General features: G+C 47.4%; 1 protein-coding gene across 3 annotated transcripts in view; it reads right to left on the minus strand.

Annotated features, from left to right (window-relative positions):
• The window catches only part of tmcc3 (transmembrane and coiled-coil domain family 3), a 120,914-nt gene that overhangs the window by 8,839 nt on the left and 90,594 nt on the right, over positions 1–21,481 (minus strand). For all 3 annotated transcript variants that reach the window (XM_033039385.1, XM_033039386.1, XM_033039387.1), the window contains one exon: positions 8,015–8,934. In XM_033039385.1, coding sequence (XP_032895276.1) covers positions 8,015–8,934 — 920 coding nt within the window. The remainder of the gene's footprint in view (positions 1–8,014; positions 8,935–21,481) is intronic.

Consider the following 21,481-nt stretch of genomic DNA (forward strand, 5'->3'; position numbering starts at 1 on the left):
AAAAGAGGGAGCGGCCAGGGAGCGACTCATCCTTGATTATGCTGGTTAGCCATCATCAATGGGATGCTGGTGAGTGGGTGGTCAAGGCCAGGAGTGCAAGTTCGGTAAGTTAAGGGCCTGTCCCACTTACTCGACCTTTCTAGGCGACTGCCGGCACCCATGATAGGTCGCTGAAATTTTCAACATGTTGAAAATTCAGCAGCGACCAGAAAGACGCTGTATGGTCGTGAGAGGTCTCCTATGGTCGTGAGAGGTCTCCTATGGTCGTGAGAGGTCTCCAAAGAGTTGTAGCATCTTTCTGGTCGCCGCTGAATTTTCAACATGTTGAAAACTTTGGCGACCTATCATGGGTGCTGGCATTCACCTGTATAGGTCGCGTAAGTGGGACAGGCCCTTAACGGGTTTAATACTATGCAAGAGGACATGGGTGGGGCTGGGTAAAGCACTGGACATTAGACTGTTGTTCATTGACTACAGTTCAGCATTCAACATCATCATCCCCTCCAAACTTATCACCAAATTCAGAGAATTGGATCTCTGCTCTTCCCTCTGCAATTTGATCCTCGATTTTCTCATCGGCATACCACAATCAGTGCAAATTGGCGACATCGCTTTCTCCTTGATAACAATCAGCAAAGGAACAGCTCAGGTTCTGTGCTCAGCCCCCTGCTCTACTTGCTCTATACCCATGAACGTGTAGCCAGGGACAGCTCCAACATCATCTATAAATTTGCCCACAACACCACCATTGTTGGTTGAATAGCAAGGAACGATGAGTACAAAGTATAGGAGGGAGATTGAAAATCTGACTGAATGATGCTAGAACAACAATCTTGCTCTCAACATCAGCAAGACCAAGGCACTTATTGTTGACTTCAGGAGGGAAAACCAGTGATCCATGAACCAGTCTTCATCGAAGGGAAGACGGTGGAGAAAGTTACCTGCTTCAAATTCCTGGGCAAGTACTTCTTGAACCTGAAGAACCTTTCAGGCTCCTGTACTTTTGCCTGATGGTCATGGAGAAATGAGAACATGGCCAGAGTGGTGTGGGCCTTAAATTACATTGGCTACCTTCAATGGTGGGGAGACCAGTACCTATGATGAACAAGGTAATGCCAACCTCTCTCTGTATTTTCCTTCGGTCCTAGATGTTCAAGTTGCCGAAGTAGGCCTTGATGCAAACAGTTAATATGGTCTCTACCGTACATCTAAAGAAGTTCGATTGAGTATACGTCAACATACCAAATCTCTTCCATCTTCAAAGGAAGTAGTAGAGGCGTTGACGAGCGTTCTTTGTGATTGTATCAATGTTTATTCAGTTGCACTATGGACTTTGTTTTTGCCTCATTAGGGTTACTTTAGACTTTAGAGTTACTGCGTGGAAAACGGTCCTTCGGCCCACCGAGTTCGCATCGACCAGCGATCACCCCATACACTTGCGCTATCCTACACACTAGGGACAATTTTATAGAAGCCAATTAACACACAAACCTGTACTTCTTTGGAGAGTAGGGCGAAACCGGAGCACCCAGAGAAAACCCACACGGTCACAGGGAGAACGTACAAACTCCGTACAGAGAGCACTCGTAGTAGGGATCGAATCCAGGACTCTGTCGCTGTAAGGCAACAACTCTACCGCTGTTCCACCGTGTCGCCCTGCTAGTACTATGTAGTGTTTAAGAAGGAACTGCAGATGCTGGAAAATCGAAGGTAGACAAAAATGCTGGAGAAACACAGCGGGTGCAGCAGCATCTAAGGAGCAAATGAAATTGGCAACATTTCGGGCCGAAACCCTTCATCAGACTGATCAGTCTGATCAGTAAGAATTTTGTTCTTCCATTGCCGGTATTAATGCCAATTAAACCTGTTTGACTCTCTTGATTCTTGACTCTTAACTAATAAAGGTAGCATCCACATCAGTACATGGACCCCTAGATTACATGCTCATGCCTTGGGGGCAGACCTGACACTTTCACAAGCATGGCTGATACTTTAATCTGTAACATTTACCTTCACTTTTACTGCCTGCAGTTACAGCTTGAAATAACGTCAATATTATCCAAAAGGTTTATGGACAGCACACTGGTAGAGTTGCTGCCTTACAGCGCTGGAGACCCGGGTTCGATCCTAACCACGGGTGCTGTCTGTACGGAGTTTGTACGTTCTCCCTGTAACCTGCGTGGGTTTTCTCCGGGTGCTCTGGTAGGCTTAGAGGCTTGTAGGGTAAATGGCTTAGGTAAAATGGCTTCGGTAAAATTGTAAATTGTCCCTAGTGTGTAGGATAGTGCTACGATAGTGTACGGGGTGATCGCTGGTCAGCACGGACTCGGTGGGCCGAAGGGCCTGTTTCCGCGCTGCATCTCTAAAGTCTAAGGTATTGTGCAGAATATTTGTATTAATTTTTGCTGAGTGTGAAGCAGCACCATCCAGTGGCTAGATGGCATATTACATGTAGCAACTTTGCTCAAAAATAACTTGTTCAAAACACTGGAACCGACAACAGAAGTGTATTCCTGCTCCTGAGAGACGATCATATTCAGGCCAGTCAATCAGCATACAATGCAGTGGCTCAATTTTTCACTGCACCTCGGTACACGTATCACTTCTCACAGCTTGGAAAGTTACTCTTCCACTGACTAACTTTGCAGATTTCAGGCAATTTGCTGAAGGGACTGGCGAGGAGAATCATTTTCTCCTCGAGAAGTCATGGGATTATGGCAAGGGCTTCGACTCTGTAAGCCTTTGGAGAGCCAAGATTACAGCCTCTGTCTGCATGATTTTTAGTTTAATTTAGATATACAGCGCGGAAACAGGCTCTTCGGCCCACTGAGTCCGCGCAAACTAGCGATCCCCGTACATGAACTCTAGCCCACACACAACTAGGGACAATTTACAATTATACCAAGCCAATTAGCCTACAAAGCAGTGTGGCTTTGGAGTGTGGGAGGAAACTGGAGCACCCGGAGAAAACCCACGCAGATCACGTATAACGTACAAGAACATACAAACTCCATACAAAGAAGTAATCAGGTTTGAACCCGGGTCACTGATGCTCTACGGCAGCAATTCTACTGCTGCAGCGCCGTGCCCTGCTCGTGGTCCTGTTCAGCTTTTCATCGGCAAATGAATACACCTGATTTAATTCCCTGATTGTCCTTGTATTTCCGTTCCCCTTCCCCTGAGGATACTGTGGCTCTTGCGAACAGGTTGTCTAATTATAACGCCGACATCTGCCGTGGAGAGACAACATATTGCTCATATTTTCTCGGTTTAGAATACAGCCAAGATAATCAAGGACCATTTTTACCTGTTCTTTTAGTTTGGTTTAGTTTAGAGATACAGCGTGGAAACAGGACCTTCGGCCGACTAAGCTTGCACCGACCAGTGATCCCCGCACACTGACACTATCCTACACACATTAGGGACAATTTACAATTTTACCATGCCAATTAACCTACAAACCTGTGGAGTATGGGAGGAGATCGGAGTACCCAGAGAAAACTCAAGCAGGTCATGGGGAAAACGTACTCACTCCCTACAGATAGTACCCATAGTGAGAATCGAACTCGGGTCTCTGGCGCTGTAAGGCAGCAGCTCTACCACTGCGCCACCATGCCACCCACGATTGCTTGGGAGATGTCAGGGAAGTTAGAATTTTGCACTGGTTCTGCCCAGGATACTTCTGTAATCCAATCTCCAAGTGGCCAGTTTGAAGAAGGGTCCCAACCCAAAACATCACCTTTGTTTTCTTTCAGTGAGGGTGCCTGACCCTCTAAGTTACTCCAGCACTTCGTGTTTTTTCTAGTAAACCAACAATTGCAGTTTCTTGCGTACACAGTTGTCAAATATGCTTTCTTTCTCTGAAAGTTGAATTATTTTCTCGCTGCAAACCCCAGAAGCAAGATTTAATGCCTCCAAAGATGGGAACCACAGACAAAGCAGGCTTAATGGAAATCAAGCGAGGCTCAGTTTATGTAGCTCGTGTGCAGGAAGGAACTGCAGATGCTGGTTTGCACCGAAGATAGACACAAAAGGCTGAAGTCACTCAGTGGGTCAGGCAACATCTCTGGATAGAAGAAATCGGTGATGTTACGGATCGAGTCCTTTCTTCAGTCTGATGAAGGGTCTCGACATATTCCTTCTCTCCAGAGATGCTGCCTGTCCTGCTGAGTTACTCCACCCTTTTGTGTCTATCTTCAGTTTATGCAGCTCTTGACCCAGCCCTGCTAGACTTGAACAAATAATCCCACATGGCTCAGTGTACAAGTACAAGTAGTTCTGCTAAAACGTTCATTTCCATAATGTGAATTAGATATAACTTGATTCATAAATTAGTGGACCCTATTTGTATTGCACAAGCCAAATTGGTTATAACAAGGGGGAAAATAATGTTTTCTCGCAGGATTTTCAAAAAAATGTTTCAATCGGAAACTAGCAAACTACTTAACTGTTGCTTTGGAAAATGACAGAAAAAAAGATGACGGCAAGAAAATAGTCTAGAGGGAAAAAAATAAGTTTTTCACGTAACTTCCCAGCAGTAATCAAACACCAGTGTCTCTTAAGAGCACAGCCTGTCGATTTCACCACAGGTAGTCATTGAAACTGACAAGCAATCACTTGTATTATACTGTGCCATGATTCTCTTATTAAACAAAGTAAGATACAGTCTTTATTATTTTTAGATTGCAGTGACAAAAATAACCTCAACTATTAAAATAAAATCTTTGCTTTTGAAATCCTGCAAGAAAACATTGTCATTGCGAATATGAATCTATCACCTAACCCCCTTTTCCCCATTGATGCAATTATTATGATTTAAAATGCAATCTTATTAATGCAATTAATGCATAACAACGGGACTACCTGTATGGAGAGAACACTTTTTGACAATCACAGATACCATCTTTTGAACCCTGTCTGCCATCTCGTAAGAAGTTGTAGCAGCATCCGTACTCTAGCACTTTCTTACACACTAGTGATAATTTAAATTTTTTACCAAAGCCAATTAACCTACAAATTTGTACGTCTTTGGAGTGTGGGAGGAAACCGGAGCACCCGGGGGAAACCACGTGGTCATGGGGAGAACGTACAGACTCTGTACTGACAGCACCCGTAGTCAGGATCGCAGCAACTCTACCGCTGCGCCACCATGCCATTGAACCATTGAACAATCATTACACAACAATTTACCAGTTAAAAGATGTGAGAATTCAATGTTCTGCATTGTTGTCACGGTAGGATGATCCTAAATATATCCAATGTTCCACGTGCTTCAAGGTGCCTCCCAATCTGATTACCTGTTTGCTGTTTGTGGGGTCTTGCTGCCTATAAATCTGCTCGTGTGTTTCCCATGTGGGCATGTAGAGATACTTAATTAGCTGCAGTGTTCTCAGGGGAATCTGAAAAGTGCTAAATAAATGTGTTTAATCTATTTGCATCTGATTGTTTGAGTCAACCAGAAAGTGTTTTGGAAAGTTTAGGAAAAGATTCCTTTTCCTTGATTTCCCTGATTCTGATGATCTCTCTGTCGAGTCACTATTTATCCAAATCTCCACATGACAAGCTAGGGAACCGTCCAAAAAGAGGTTGAAACAGGCAATAGTAAACACTTGCATTTACGTACCTCTTTTGACACATTTACACATCCTAAGATGCTTCACAGAGAAATTACCAACAATTTGCCCTGAATCAAATGTAGGGGTGAGAGGAGGGTGGGGGCAGAGGCTACAGAGAGCATATCTGAATGTTTGCTGAAAAGTGTGATTAGTTTAGTTTAGTTTAGTTAAGAGATATAGCATGGAAACAGGCCGTTCAGCCCATCAGACCACGCCAACCACTCATCAACAAATCACTTTCTCATCCACTCCATGCACACAATGGACAATTTACAGAAGGCAATTAACTTGCACGTCTTTGGGATGTGGGAGGATACCCATGTGACCACAGGGAGAACGTGCGAACTCCACCCAGGATCGAACCCGGATCTTTGGCAGTGAGGCAGCGGCTCTACTTTAGACTTTAAACTTTAGAGATACACCTGCCGAAACAGGCCCTTCAGCCATCGAGTCTGCACTGACTGGCATTCACCCCGTACACTAACACTATCCCACACACTAGAGACAATTTACAATCTTACCGGAGCCAATTAACCTACAAACCTGCACGTCTTTGGAGACTGGGAGGTAACCAGAGCACTCAGGCGGTCACGGGGAGAACGCACAAACTCCGTACAGACAGCACCCGTAGTCAGGATTGAACCCAGGTGTTTGGCGCTGTAAAGCAGCAAGTCTACTGCTGCGCCACTGTGCCACCTGCTAAGTGTGTTTTGAGAGAGATTCTTATAGTAGGAGTGGTGAAGGGAGAGGGAGATTTGGGGAGTAATTTCTGGTCTTGTACTCCAGATGACTGAAGGCACAGCCACCGTGGCCCGGGGAAAGGATACCCAAGAAATGCTGCCCAGGTGGAGAACATCAGGAATAAAGAAGATAGACTGAAACAATGAAATGTTTAAACTGTCAGCTTTCCAGAAAAAATAGGCGTTCAGGTTCAGCAAGCACTGGGTGAGTTGTAGAGGCACAGGGGGAAGCTCAGAAGTCCGGATGACCGGAGAGTGTCGGAGGAGGGGGCCGCTGGTGGGGACGGACGCGAGGAGTGGGCCGGTATGAGGTGTTGCCTCCAGCATCTTCAAAGTCGCCTGCAGGAAGTTCCCCCATGACAAGAGGCGGTCGGTCGGGCGAGGAGAGGGACGTTGGGTCTCGGGCTTGCAGCAGCCTGGGACTGACCTAGATCGGGGTGCTCCAGTACTTCCAGCACCTGGACTGGACTTTGGACTGTTTTTTTGTAAACGGCGTCAAAATATGTCGACTGTGCATTTGCATGTTGTGCAAAAAGGACTTAATTGTGCTGTGCAAATGTGGCAATAAAGAACCGTTGGTATTGGCAACAGAGTTTTGCTTAGGCTAAAATGCACAGAATTTGAGGTAGATCAGAAGAACATTTCAATAGTTTTGACTGGATCTGTGCCTGCAGAAGTAGCAGTTTCAGGAGCCAAAGTGCGGCACGGTGGCACAGCGGTAGAGTTGTGGCCTTAAAGCGCTTACAGCACCAGAGACCGGGGTTCGATTCCAACTATGGGTGCTGTTTGTACGGAATTTGTCCGTGACTACTTGGATTATCTCCGAGATCTTCGGTTTCCTCCAAAGACCTTCAGATTTGAAGGTTAATTGGCTTGGTATAAATGTAAATTGTTCCCAGTGTGTGTCGTGTTAATGTGTGGGGATCACTGGTCAGTGCGGGGTCAGTGGGCCAAACAGCCCATTTCCGCCCCGTATCTCTAAACTAAATTAATCTAAGTAGATAGTCGTGGTGAGGCGTGAGATACAATCTTACCCCAGGCTCAGCCCATTTCCCCTACGAGCATGGTTGGAGATTAAAGCTGAGAGTAGGGTTTATGTTGTGGCCACAGAGGATGTCTCATTCTCCCTGCAGGAAACTGTGGCTCAGGCAGCGACAGAACCTGTGACAGTCACACCACAGGCTACAAGTGAGCAAATCATCATGCCTCTGACACAGACTGCTGGTCAGCTGTGACATTATGGGGGCGGGGGGAGTGAGGGGAGAAGGAAGAGGGATTATATTGAATTATTTTGTAAACGTTGTCAGCGCCCTTTACTCTTGCATACTTGTGGGCGTCACAGCAGTAGAATTGCTGCCTTACCGCGTCAGAGACCCGGGTTTGATCCTGACTGCGGGTGCTATCTGTACGGAGGTTAATTGGCTTGGTATAAAATGTTAAATTGTCCCTATTGTGTGTAAGGTAGTGTTGATGTGCAGGGAGCGCTGGTCAGTGCGGACCCGGTGGGCCGAAGGGCCTGTTTCCACGCTACATCTCTAAACTAAACTACTTGTACTGTATGCAAACAAAGAATCTCCTGTACCAAGTACACGTGATAATAAAGTATCAATCAAAATCATGGCGCAGTGTAATAAAGTGAGACGTAGACAAACTGTTTACCTGTAGTGTTCCTCTTGCAGTGTTTGTGTGACGATGCCATAGTCTCTGTTAAACTGAGCCTTTAAGTTCTGGATGTCCGCTGCCAGCTGTGACTGTGCTTCTTTCATTTCGCGGAGCTCCTCTAGGACTGCGGGCAGCTTGCTGTGCTCCCTCTCCAGGGAGCTGGACTTTGGGCTGGCTGTGTCTTTGATGCCAAAGTCGGAGTTGCCGTTGCTGTCTCCGGAGACGCTGGGGCTGGAGGCCTCGTCGTCGCTGCCATACTTGGCCTTGGACACCAGTACCGCGCTGCCACTCAGTGCCCGGTGGCCGGCGTCCCGCTGGAAGTCCTCCATGGAGTTCTTCAGCTGGGCGATGTTGTCGGCACTGCCGAACTTGTTGCGGATCAGGTTGGCGAGCTCCCGCGGTTTGTTGAAGACAAAGGCCGGCGGGGTTAGGGTGACCCCCGGGAGCCCGCGGCCGCCCTCCACGCTCGGAGCCGCCGCGAGCCTCGCCGTGCTGCCGCTCACCTCCCTCACGTTCTGCTGCGAGCCCCGCAGACCCTCCTTGGAGTGCCGCACCCCGTTCAGCTCGGCCTCCTTCAGCTTGCGGTGGTAGTGGTCGAACTTCTTCTGCAGCTGGGCGATGCTGTGGGCCGACTTCTGGTTCTTCTTCTCGAAGACCTGCTTGACGCGGCGGGCCTGCTGCTTGTCCGCGCTGCTCACCAGCTTCAGGTACTCGGTCACGTTGGCGTCCCGCTGCTCCTGCTCCACCCGCAGCTGCTCCGTCAACCTCAGCACCTTCTGCTTCAGCTTGTCTGCCGTCAGTCGGTCGCTCTGCAGCTCCAGCAGCCCGTCCGTCACGCTGAGGTTCAGGTTGGTGTCCGAGCCCCCCCGTCTCATGTTCCCTGGCAGAGCGAGGTTGCTCATATCCGAGCGGTCAGCCTGCAAGATCAAGGAGAAGGACGGGTCAGCAACACAAGCCATGTACGATGGTACAGTATGGTACGGTACTTTATTTGTCACATGTACTGAGGTACAGTGAAATTCATTTTTGTTTACAGTTCTGTACAAGTATCACTAAACATAAACACTTAGATACATCATAGACAACCACGGTGGCACAGTGGTAGAGTTGCTGCCTTACAGCGCCAGAGACCCAAGTTCCATCCTGACTACAGGTGCTGTCTATACGGAGTTTGTACGTACACCCTGTGACCTGTGTGGATTTTCTCTGACATATTCGGTTTCATAGAAACATAGAAAATAGGTGCAGGAGTAGGCCATTCGGCCCTTCGAGCCTACACCGCCATTCAATATGATCATGGCTGATCATCCAACTCAGTATCCTGTACCTGCTTTCTCTCCATACCCCCTGATCCCTTTAGCCACAAGGGCCACATCTAACTCCCTCTTAAATATAGCCAATGAACTGGCCTCAACTACATTCTGTGGCAGAGAATTCCAGAGATTTACCACTCTCTGTGTGAATTTTTTTTTTCTCATCTCAGTCCTAAAAGATTTCCCCTTTATCCTTAAACTGTGACCCCTTGTTCTGGACTTCCCCAACATTGGGAACAATCTTTCTGCATCTAGCCTGTCCAACCCCTTAAGAATTTTGTAAGTTTCTATAAGATCCCCCCTCAATCTTCTAAATTCTAGCGAGTACAAGCCAAGTCTATCCAGTCTTTCTTCATATGAAAGTCCTGACATCCCAGGAATCAGTCTGGTGAACCTTCTCTGTACTCCCTCTATGGCAAGAATGTCCTTCTTCAGATTAGGAGACCAAAACTATACGCAATACTCCAGGTGTGGTCTCACCAAGACCCTGTACAACTGCAGTAGAACCTCCCTGCTCCTATTCTCAAATCCTTTTGCTATGAATGCTAACATACCATTCGCTTTCTTCACTGCCTGCTGCACCTGCATGCCTACTTTCAATGACTGGTGTACCATGACACCCAGGTCTCGTTGCATCTCCCCTTTTCCTAATTGGCCACCATTCAGGTAATAGTCTACTTTCCTGTTTTTGCCACCAAAGTGGATAACCTCACATTTATCCACATTATACTGCATCTGCCATGCATTTGCCCACTCACCCAGCCTATCCAAGTCATCTTGCAGCCTCCTAGCATCCTCCTCACAGCTAACACTGCCCTCCAGCTTCGTGTCATCCGCAAACTTGGAGATGTTGCATTCAATTCCCTCGTCCAAATCATTAATATATTGTAAATAGCTGGGGTCCCAGCACTGAGCCTTGCGGTACCCCACTAGTCACTGCCTGCCATTCTGAAAAGGACCCGTTAAATCCTACTCTTTACTTCCTGTCTGCCAGCCAGTTCTCTATCCACATCAATACTGAACCCCCAATACCGTGTGCTTTAAGTTTGTATACTAATCTCATATGTGGGACCTTGTCGAAAGCCTTCTGAAAGTCCAGATATAACACATCCACTGGTTCTCCCTTATCCACTCTACTAGTTACATCCTCGGAAAATTCTATAAGATTCGTAAGACATGATTTACCTTTCATAAATCCATGCTGACTTTATCCAATGATTTCACCACTTTCCAAATGTGCTGCTATCCCATCTTTAATAACTGATTCAAGCAGTTTCCCCACTGCCGATGTTAGACTAACTGGTCTGTAATTCCCCGTTTTCTCTCTCCCTCCCTTTTTAAAAAGTGGGGTTACATTAGCTACCCTCCAATCCTCAGGAACTATTCCAGAATCTAAAGAGTTTTGAAAAATGATCACTAATTATCACTAATTTCCTCCCACGCTCCAAAGACGTACAGGTTTGTGGGTTAACTGGCTTGGTATAAATGTAAATTGTCCCTAGTGTGTGTGGGATAGTGTTGATGTGCAGGGGTCGCTGGTTGATGCAGACTCGGTGGGGCGAAGGGCCTGTTTCTGCTCTGTATGGAAACATAGAAAAATATGTGCAGGAATAGGCCATTCAGCCCTTCGAGCCAGCACCGCCATTCAATATGATCATGGCTGATCATATAAAGTTAGTACCTCGTTCTGGCTTTTTCCTCATATCCCTTGATTCCTTTAACCCAAAGAGCTAATTTAAACTAAGCATCTCAGATATAATACAAGTGCATAGTAGCAGTACACTGAGACAGTGTACGGAGTCGCCAGTTTGGCACCATTTTAAAGTACCAGTTGTTGTAAGTGCGGGGATCCTGACCTGACCATGAAGGTCTGTTGTCATGGCGACGTTGCAGGGTCGGCCTGGCCAAGCGTAGCCGTGGTGTCCTCCGCCGCTGCTCCACCGCTGTAGGCCGTGTGTGGTCCACGTGCTCGGTATCTTGGAGCACGTGGACCATCCAGCCGAGCACCAGGCTGCAGCAGGGCCTCCAACGGCCCACTCCCCCATCGATGCAATGCACTCCCTCCCGCAACCGGTCTGCTCACTGGCCCCCCAGGTGGGTTCCCATGGGTCCAAAATCTAAGCTCAAAGGCATGGAAGCTGAGTGCCAGTGGCACTAGGGCCACAGCAGCACCAGAGGCTGGGCTCCTGGACCCTGGTGCCATCAGAGACCAGACTTTGGGTCCCTGGGGGCACGAGGACCCCCTCAGCAGCTGAATATGGACCCCGGTACCCCAGTACCCTGACGGCACCAGGAACACGGCAACACAAGGACCCCAGCACTACTACTATGGACCAGATCCCAGGACCCTGGTGTCACGGTGGACCATTGCAGAACCAGGACTGCCACGGCATTATGAACCATACCGCAGTACCATGGCACCATCATCAACAGGAACCTAGGACCCTGGCTGCAGTATGGACCAGACCCCGGGGGGGGGGGGTCCTTGGTGGCACTATGGTACCCTACAACCCTGGCTGCACAATGGACCCAACCCCAGGACCATGGCAGCTCCCGCTGTGTCAAGGCCCTATCCCACTTTCCCAAGTTACTCACAAACTCTCCCGAGTTTTCCCCTTGATTCGAACTCGGGGATTGTCGGGGAATGTCGGTAGCGAGCTCATATAAGTCCGTAGATGATTCGTAGCGGCTCGTAATGCCAGCCGTAGGAACTCGGGGCATCAGGTAAGGCGGGACGTTTTTTCAGCATGTTGAAAAATGTCCACGAGTTAAAAAAATAGCCCCGAGTACCTACGAATGGCTATTACCGTAATTCTCCAAGTTCGAATCAAGGGGAAAACTCGGGAGAGTTCGTGAATAACTCGGGAAAGTGGGACAGGGCTCTCAGGTTCGCTCTCAACTGTCCAGCCTGACCTCCAAAGTTGTCCCAGGAACTCTGCTGTACTTCCGATGTGGCAAAAACCCCCTCCCCAATATTTCTCCATTACTCTGTCCATCACGGAAACAGTGGCTACAGCACTGCCTTCTTGCCGACGGGACTTATTTCAAAGCTCTCACTTTCCTCCTCTCCTCGCTTGCAATCCGGCTGCCTAACACTCTCCTCATCTCTAAAGGTTCTCGTTTCCACCCTACACTCCCCTTACATGGTATCCAACCTCCCCTCTCCCAACCCCACCCTGCTCCTCTCCTTGCCCTCCCATTTCCTTCTCTCCAGCTCACTTGGTGAAACTTTCCCCCCTCCCCCCACTTCTCCTCTTCCCACACTCCCTACTCCCTCTTGTCCCCATCTTCCTTCTGCACACTCCTCCTACCCCAGGTTAAGTTCCCTCATGAACAATCATACCTGCTGCAGACCAGGTATACCCTCCCAGAACTCCTTTCACTTTCCTTCTCCAAAACACTGCTGAAAACTCACTCATACAAGCCTCGGACCAGTCCTCCTATTATATGCTCCTGGTCTAGTTTTGTTTATTGTCACGTGTACCAAGGTACAGTGAAAAGCTTTTGTTGCGTGCTAACCAGTCAGCGAAAAGACAATACACGATTACAATCGAGCCATCCACAGAGTACAGATACATGATAAAGGGAATAACGTGAATAACATTTAGTGCAAGATAAAGTCCGATCAATGATAGACCAACGTTCTCCAACGAGGTAGATAATAGCTCAGAACTGCTCCGCTGGGTGCGGTAGGATAGAAACATAGAAACATAGAAATTAGGTGCAGGAGTAGGCCATTCGGTCCTTCGAGCCTGCACCGCCATTCAATATGATCATGGCTGATCATCCAACTCAGTATCCCGTACCTGCCTTCTCTCCATACCCTCTGATCCCCTTAGCCACAAGGGCCACATCTAACTCCCTCTTAAATATAGCCAATGAACTGGCCTCGACTACCCTCTGTGGCAGAGAGTTCCAGAGATTCACCACTCTCTGTGTGAAAAAAGTTCTTCTCATATCGGTTTTAAAGGATTTCCCCCTTATCCTTGAGCTGTGACCCTTGGTTCAGTTGCCTGTGACCCTTGGTTCAGTTGCCTGATGACAGCTGGGAAGAAACTGTCCCTGAATCTGGAGGTGTGCGTTTTCACACTTCTATACCTTTTGCCCGATGGGTGAGGGGAGAAGAGGGAGTGGCCGGGGAGCGACTGGTCCTTGATTATGCTGGTGGTCTTGCCAAGGCAGCGTGAGGTGTAGATGGAGTCAACGGAAGGGAAGTTGGGTCTCAGATTAACACTGGCACAGCTGGTAGGGCAGCCATTTTACAGCTCCAGTGGGCCAAGTTCAATCCTGACCTCTGGTAATACCTGTGTGGAGTTTGCATGTTCTCCCTGTGACCACTTGTGCTCCCACCGAGGCACTCCAGTTTCCTCCCAAATCATAATGGCGTGTGGGTGGCTTGGTTAACTGGATGCAGTAAATTACCTCACATGGCAGTATCTGGAGAGAGTCGAAGGAAATGTGGACAGAATAGGGTGGCACGGGTTGCTGCCTTTCGGAGCTTACAGCGCCAGAAACCCGGGTTCGATCCCGACTATGGGTGCTGTCAGTTCGGAGTTTGTACGTTCTCCCTGTGTCCGTGTGGGTTTTCACCGAGATCTTCGGTTTCCTCCCACACTCCAAAGATGTACAGGTTTGTAGGTTAATTGACTTGGTATAAATGTAAATTGTCCCTAGTGTGTGTAGGATAGTGTTAGTGTGCGGGGATCGCTGGTCGGCACGGGCTCGGTGGGCCGAAGAATCGGTTTTCATGCTGTATCTTTAAACTAAACTAAACTAAATAGGTAGGGGGAGAATGTAGGAGGAAATAGGATTGCACTGTGAGATAGTACTGGCTCAATGGGCTGATATGGCCTCCTATGTCAGAAACAGAACCAAAATGAATTATTCTTAAGATTTATGATTCAGCAGATTACATTTATGGACTAAATATATCAATTCTTCAGCTAATGGATTCAGTATATCAAAGGGACAGAAATTTTCCCTTAAAGGCTAATATATCTCAAACAATATTATTGCCATACCATTTTTTCTGACAGTTTATACGAGGAGCAGAAAAGCTAGTGCTAAAGTATGACAGGAATTAAATTATGTGGACTATCGTGTTTCTACATTAGCATGGGATTGTGAACGCTCTGTGGGGAATGTGTGGCGATCATGTCATGGAACTTAATCAGTTATGCAAACTAGAGTTTAATTCCACCATGGTAGTTCCAAAGATTACTTTTCAAACTCTAGAAATGAAAAGCTGCCATTGGCAAAATTACCACAACGCTCATGGTAATAGCAGTTTAAATCCAGTATGGAACTTTGCGAAGCCCTTCTCTCAAAGCGGTGGGAATGTAGCAGTAACCAGGGTGGATAACACAGATGCATTTAAGGAGCTGCTCAACTAATCCACGAGGAAGAAACATAGAAACATAGATACATAGAAAATAGGTGTTAGAGGAGGCTATTCGAGCCAGCACCGCCGTTCATTGTGATCATGGCTGATCATCCCCAATCAAAAACCCGTGCCTGCCTTCTCTCCATATCCCCTGATACCACTAGCCGAAGAGGCTGGAGGAAGTGATGTTAGATGGCAAGTACAGGCCCACCCCAGATTTTCCAACCACTGGTGGTCCGGCGCTTCCACTAATCCGGACAGAAATTGTATAAATACACTTCAAATCCACTCCACCCCCCTGGAAGTTCCCACAAAAACGAGGCGTTCCAGGCCGGGTGAGGCGGCCGATCTCAACCTCATCAGGACTTCCGTGCCAATCAGCGGGTCAAATATGACCCCTGCGGTTGGGGCTCTGGAATTCCAATCCAACAGATCCGTTCACAGAGCTGACGTCCGTGGCCGATCGGCAGGTTGAAATTGCCCTCTGTGGCCGGGGCTCTGGAACTCTGGTCTGGCTGGGGCCGGCAAATCCGTCCCCATAGCTGACTTCCGAGGCCAACTCTGCGGGCCGATATCTCGGCTCCTCGGCAGCCTAGGCGGACCGTTCCGGTAACGGCAGATTCCTCTCGGATAATGGATAATCCAGCAAGGCTCTGGAACCAAGGGTGCCGGATAATCTGTGGTGGACCTGTAGTAAGGTGAGGAGAGACCTGTGTGGGACATAGCTACCCTTGTAGAGGAGTTCACCTAGAAAGCCTGTTTACATACAATGCTCATCAGGGAAGGGGAAACGGACTAATTTAGGACTCCAATCCCATTAAAATAAGTTCTCCCTTTCTTCAGCAAAGAACAAACTGCTGGAGGAACTAAGCAGGTCAGGCAGCATCTGCAGAGCGAATTGGAAAGACAATGTTTCGGGTCTGGGCCCTTGGTCATGTTGTTGAAGTATTCTCCGTTCCTTCCACAGTTGATGATAAGTTCTGTAGGATCAGGTCCCTATCTAGAGGCTCACTTGCAGAGTTAATGTTCCTATGTGAGTTTAGACAATAAATGCTATCCCCTGTGGGGCAAATGCCACAGTGAAACCTGATTTTTCATTTCCACATCTCTCTTCCATTTACTATCCTCGAGCACAGGGACTCTTACGCCAAGCACAGGTTGAATCTTCTCTCCTCAACTCCTGCCCAATGGTGTGTCCTGATTGTGCTCCTGATGCCATCCTGGGCCGATAGTTATGCACTGCTTCACCGTGTACAACATAGAACAATACAGTAGACACAAAATGCTGGAGTAACTCAGCGGGACAGGCAGCATCTCTGGAGAGAAAGAATCGGTGATGTTTCAGGCCGAGACCCTTCTTCAGATATACTTCAGATCAGTCTGAAGAAGGGTCTCGACCCGAAACGTCACCTCCTCTCCAGAGATGCTGTCTGTCCCGCTGAGTTACTCTAGTATTTTGTGTCTATCTTCGGTTTAAACCAGCATCTGCAGTTCCTTCCTACACAGAACAGTACAGCACAGGAACAGGCCCTTCGGCCCACGATGGCAAAGTGCCAAACATTATGCTAAATGAAATTAATCCCTCCTGTTTGTGCATGATCCTATAATCCAGGCAGCAACCCAGCACCCTCTCCAAAGCCTCCACTTCTTGCACCAAAACTGCACACAATTCTCTGAATGTGGCCTAACTAAAGTCAGATGAAGCGGCATCATGGCTTCCTGACACTTATGCTCGATGCCCTGACCGATGAAGACAAGCCTTCTTCACCACTCTGTATCCTTGTATATCAACTTCCTGTGAGCTCTGTACTTGGATCCCAAGATTAGGACAACACAGTGGCACAGCGGTAGAGTTGCTTTACAGCGCCAGGGACTCGTGTTCGATCCTGACCACGGGTGCTGTCTGTACGGACTTCGTACATGCTCACCGTGACCTGCGTGGGTTTTCTCCGGGTGCTCCGGTTTCCTCCCACACGTAGTGATTTATAGGTTAATAGGCGTCGGTAAAAATTGTAAATAGTCCCCAATGTAACGTGTGTAGGATACCGCTTGTGTACGCAGATCGCTGGTCGGTGTGGACTCAGTGGGCCAATTGGCCTGTTTCCACGCTGTATCTCTAAACTAAACTGAACTAAATCAATGCGCATACGAGTCCTGGCACATCTGGCCTGTCCATACTAAGCCTGAGGAAGACTAGGCGTGCAGGAGTTTAACATTCATTTTACACAGTGACTGCACCTCGGGGATGCAGCCGTAACCAAACTGAGAAGCAGGAGGATGAATGGTGAGAAAGACTTATTTATTGTCACATCATGCTTCCTGTTTCTAAGCAGCAGCTGAAATCACTGCCTGGTGCAAATCTGAAATATATTTTTTGTTCCCAGAGACCAGATGACTCTTCAAATAGTCTGCACTCTGAGCGGACAACTGTGCACCCAATCCGTGATCTGTATCATCGATCTGACTCTTGTGGAGTATCTATCCAGACATTGGAAATACATGAATCACAAAGTTGCTTTTACAGCAATCCAACTGCAACTACACACAGTAGAACAGTGTTTAAAGAAATGTTATTCCCATTGGAAGCTGGCAACCGCGGTCAATCAAGGCTTGTTGGTCGGGGTAACCGGGATGGGGCCACTGGAGATGACAGATGGGCGGAGCAAGGGCCGGTGGGATGGTGAACCGGGGTAATGTCTCCAGCGCCTTAAAGGTCAGCTGCAGGAGGCACCGCTGGGGCACAAAGATGGCCGGGGGAGGAGAGGCGAGGATAGGGACGTCGGTTCGAGGGAACTACTCCAGTACATCGAGCGTGCAGGCCGACCGGACTTTGGACATTGAGTAATGGCGCCAAAAATGGCGGCGCCGCATGTGTAATATATGCAAAATTAATTTCACTGTGCAGTTGCACGTGTGACAAATACAACACCATTGAACCATTGCTGAGAATCAGGCACTCATGGCAATGAGGACAGTCGATCAGGGACATTGATCAGGCCCGCTGTCCATCAGTGATGCTCACAATCAGTTACGCTTCCTGAGCCAGGAAGAGAGTTCATAAGTTTATAAGAGATAGGAGCAGAATTAGGCCATTCGGCCCATCAAGTCTACTCCGCCATCCAATCATGGCAGATCTATCCTCCTAACCACATTCTCCTGCCTTCTCCCCATAACCGATGATACTCGTACTAACTATCTCTGCCTTAAAAAATATCCATTGACTTGGCCTCCACAGCCTTCTGTGATATTGAATTCCACAGATTCGCCACCCTCTGACTAAATTCCTCATCTCCTTCCTAAAGGAACGTCCTTTAATTCTGAGGCTATGACCTCTAGTCCTAGACTCCCCCACTAGTGGAAACATCCTCTCCACATCCGCTCTATCCAGGCCTTTCACTGTTTGGTAAGTTTCTAATCAGGTCCCCGGTTATCCCTCTAAACACCAGCGAGTAGAGGGATTGATTTAATGCGCAGCTATCCTCTAGTTATGGTATTTTTCTTGAAAGTTTACCCGACTTTTAATTGGGTGTTTGCGCTAATTTCTTTCCCAAGTTCTGTTTCCTCTGCACTTCAAATAATGTTTTGAATAAATTGGTGTGTTTGCTGTGTTCACAACTTGCCCTGCCCTGAACTCACTGAACCAACTGTGTAGTTAGCAGAGACTGTTACTGCGTTCATCTCCCCGTGTGATGGTAGGATTTGAACTCTTGATCTGCTGGCCCAGTGCCACCACTCCAGCTCATGCTTCCCGTCTTCACCGTTAATTCTCACTGCTCGACCCTGCATTTGGAACAAATTACTTCCACAATGGGAATTGCCTTTTCCTTATGTGTAGGAAGGAACTGCAGATGCTGGTTTAATCCGAAGATGGACACAAAATGCTGGAGTAACTCAGCGGGACAGGCAGTATCTCTGGAGAGAAGGAATGGGTGACGTTTCGGGTCGTCTGAAGAAGGGTCTCGACCCAAAATGTCACCCTTCTCTCCAGAGATGGTTCCTGTCCGGCTGAGTTACTCCAGCATTTTGTGTCCATCTCCGCCTGTTCCTTATGTTTTTGTTGCAATCGAGAGATACCCAATACATTAATCTATTTTTGAGGATGCCTGATTCAGGCTGTTCCTATCCAGACAATTGCACACAAAGCCCTGAAGTCATACAAGGTCAGTAGCCTGCTGTTAGATACAGTCATAGAGTGATACAGTGTAGAAACAGGTCCTTTGGTCCAACTTGCCCACGCCGACCAACATGTCCCAGATATACTAGTCTCACCTGCCTGTGTTTAGCCCATATCCCTCCAAACCTGTCCCTCCTATCCATGTGCCTGTCTAAATGTTTCTTAAACATTGCGATAGTACCTGACACAACTACCTCCTACGGCAACTTGTTCCATACAACTACCACCATTTGTGTGAAAGAGACTCTGTGCATTCACCCCATGTAATCCTCTCATGATCTTATTTGCTTCCATAAGATTACCCACCTTCTTCCTGCAATACATGGAATAAAAGCCGAGCTTGCTCAACCTCTCCTTACAGCTCAGGCCCTGGAGTCCTGGCAACATCCTCGTAATATATTTAGTGTATTTTTTAATATATTTAATACCTTTTTTAAGCTGCAGGCTGTTCCCAGGTAACAACTGGCATCCTTAAGTCTATTTTATCTACAGGTTAGCTCCATTCTGTAATCACATCTTCACAGTACTATAAAGAATGGCCTCAAAGTCACATAAGCATTAACTAAGAGTGGAGAGCGGAACCTAGTTCTGCTGTCCGTAGAACAAATCTTTGTATGCATGCCAGTTTTTTGAACTGATACCCCCTCAACGTTCATAAGTGATAGTTTTATTTAGTTTACTTAGTTTAGTTTAGTATATTATTATGTGTACCAAGGTAGTGAATAGCTTTTGTTGTGTGCTAACCAGACAATACATGATTACAATCGGTCCATTCACAGTATACAGATACATGAATAAGGAAATAACTTTTAGTGCAAGGTAAAGCCAGCAAAGTCCGATCAAAGATAGTCCGAGGGTCACCAATGTGGTAGCAAGTAGTTCAGGACCGCTCTCTGGTGGTGGTAGGATGGTTCAGTTGCCTGATAATTGCTGGGAAGAAACTGTCCCTGAATCTGGAGGTGTGTGTTTCCACACTTCTGTACCTTTTGCCTGATGGGAGAGGGAAGAAGAGGGAGTGGCCAGGGTGCGACTCGTCCTTGATTATGCTGCTGGTCTTGCCGAGGCAGCTTGAGGTGTAAATGGAGTCAATGGAAGGGAGATTGGTTTGTGTGATGGTCTGGGCTGCGTCCACAAATTTCTGCAATAGGAGCAGAATTAGGCCATTCGGCCCATCAAGTCTAATACGCCATTCAATCATCGCTGATCTATCTCTCTCTCTCTCAACCCCAACATTCCCCTACCCAGACACGTACAACTGTACAATGGGATGCCGGAAGGGCCATTCATCTCACCAGCTCAGCATGGCCAGCTATCAATGTGCAGGGTGGAAAGTTGGAGACACAAGGAACTGCAGGTGCTGGTACCTTGTGTAAAACAGAAAGTGCTGGAGTAACTCAGTGGGTCAGGCAGCATCTCTGGAGGGAATGGACAGGCACCGTTTTGGGTCGGAATCCTTCTTCAGGACAGGAGGTTGTTTTGTCACAGAAGGATACAGCAGGGAAACAGGCTCTTTGGCTGATTGAGGTAACCATAATCCACTCATTCTGCATTAAACCCACTTTAGTTTTATTCTCCCCATATTCCCATAAACTCCTACAGACTCGATCCCTCAACTGTACATCAGTATACAGGCACAGCAGGGAACTTAACAGGATAGTGAAGACAGCCAGTAGGATAATTGGTGCTCCACTCCCTTTCCTGTTGGAGATCTATCAGAAGCGCAGCATCCGCAGAGCCATCTCCATTATTAAGGACCCCTATCATCCATCACACCACATCTTCTCCATTCTGCCATCTGGGAAGAGGTACAGGAGCATCAGCTGCAGAACCAGCAGGATGCTCCACAGCTTCTTCCCACAGGCAATAAGACTGGTTAACGGACTGTGTCCCCTCCCCGTACATCATACACCAACACACCTAACCTCGCCCATACTTTGACAGCTAGACACCTGTCAAAGCAAAGCCACTGTCCGGTCTGAATGTCTGTTTTTTAGTTCAATTTTAAAGTCTATTTTAGATAAGTTAATTTCAAAGTTGTATGTATTTATTCTGTTTTTATTAATTGCACTGACAGGAACTGAGAAACAATTTTTCGTTTCCTCTGTGTATGTAAGTACTCAGTGAAAATTACATTAAAGTAAATACTGAATACTGAAAACAAATACTTTGGCCTATTGAGTCTGTGCCAACCATAATCCACTAATCCTACATTAACCCCACTTTAGTTTTATTCTCCCCAATTTTCATCAACTCCCACATAGTACATAGGTATCGAGGTAGTTTTCAGTGGCAAATAACTAACCAACCCATATGTCTTTAGGATACGGGAGCCAACTGGGGCACCTGTGGGAATCCCACACAGTCTAGGCAGACAGCACCAAATGACAGGATCTAGCCCGGGTTGCTGGAGCTGTGAGGCTCTGACTAAATTCCTCATCTCCTTCCTAAAGGAACGTCCTTTAATTCTGAGGCTATGACCTCTAGTCCTAGACTCCCCCACTAGTGGAAACATCCTCTCCACATCCACTCTATCCAGGCCTTTCACTGTTTGGTAAGTTTCTAATCAGGTCCCCGCTTATCCCTCTAAACACCAG

This window comes from Amblyraja radiata, chromosome 21 (genome assembly GCF_010909765.2).
Source record: "Amblyraja radiata isolate CabotCenter1 chromosome 21, sAmbRad1.1.pri, whole genome shotgun sequence".
Classification (NCBI taxonomy): Eukaryota; Metazoa; Chordata; class Chondrichthyes; order Rajiformes; family Rajidae; genus Amblyraja; species Amblyraja radiata.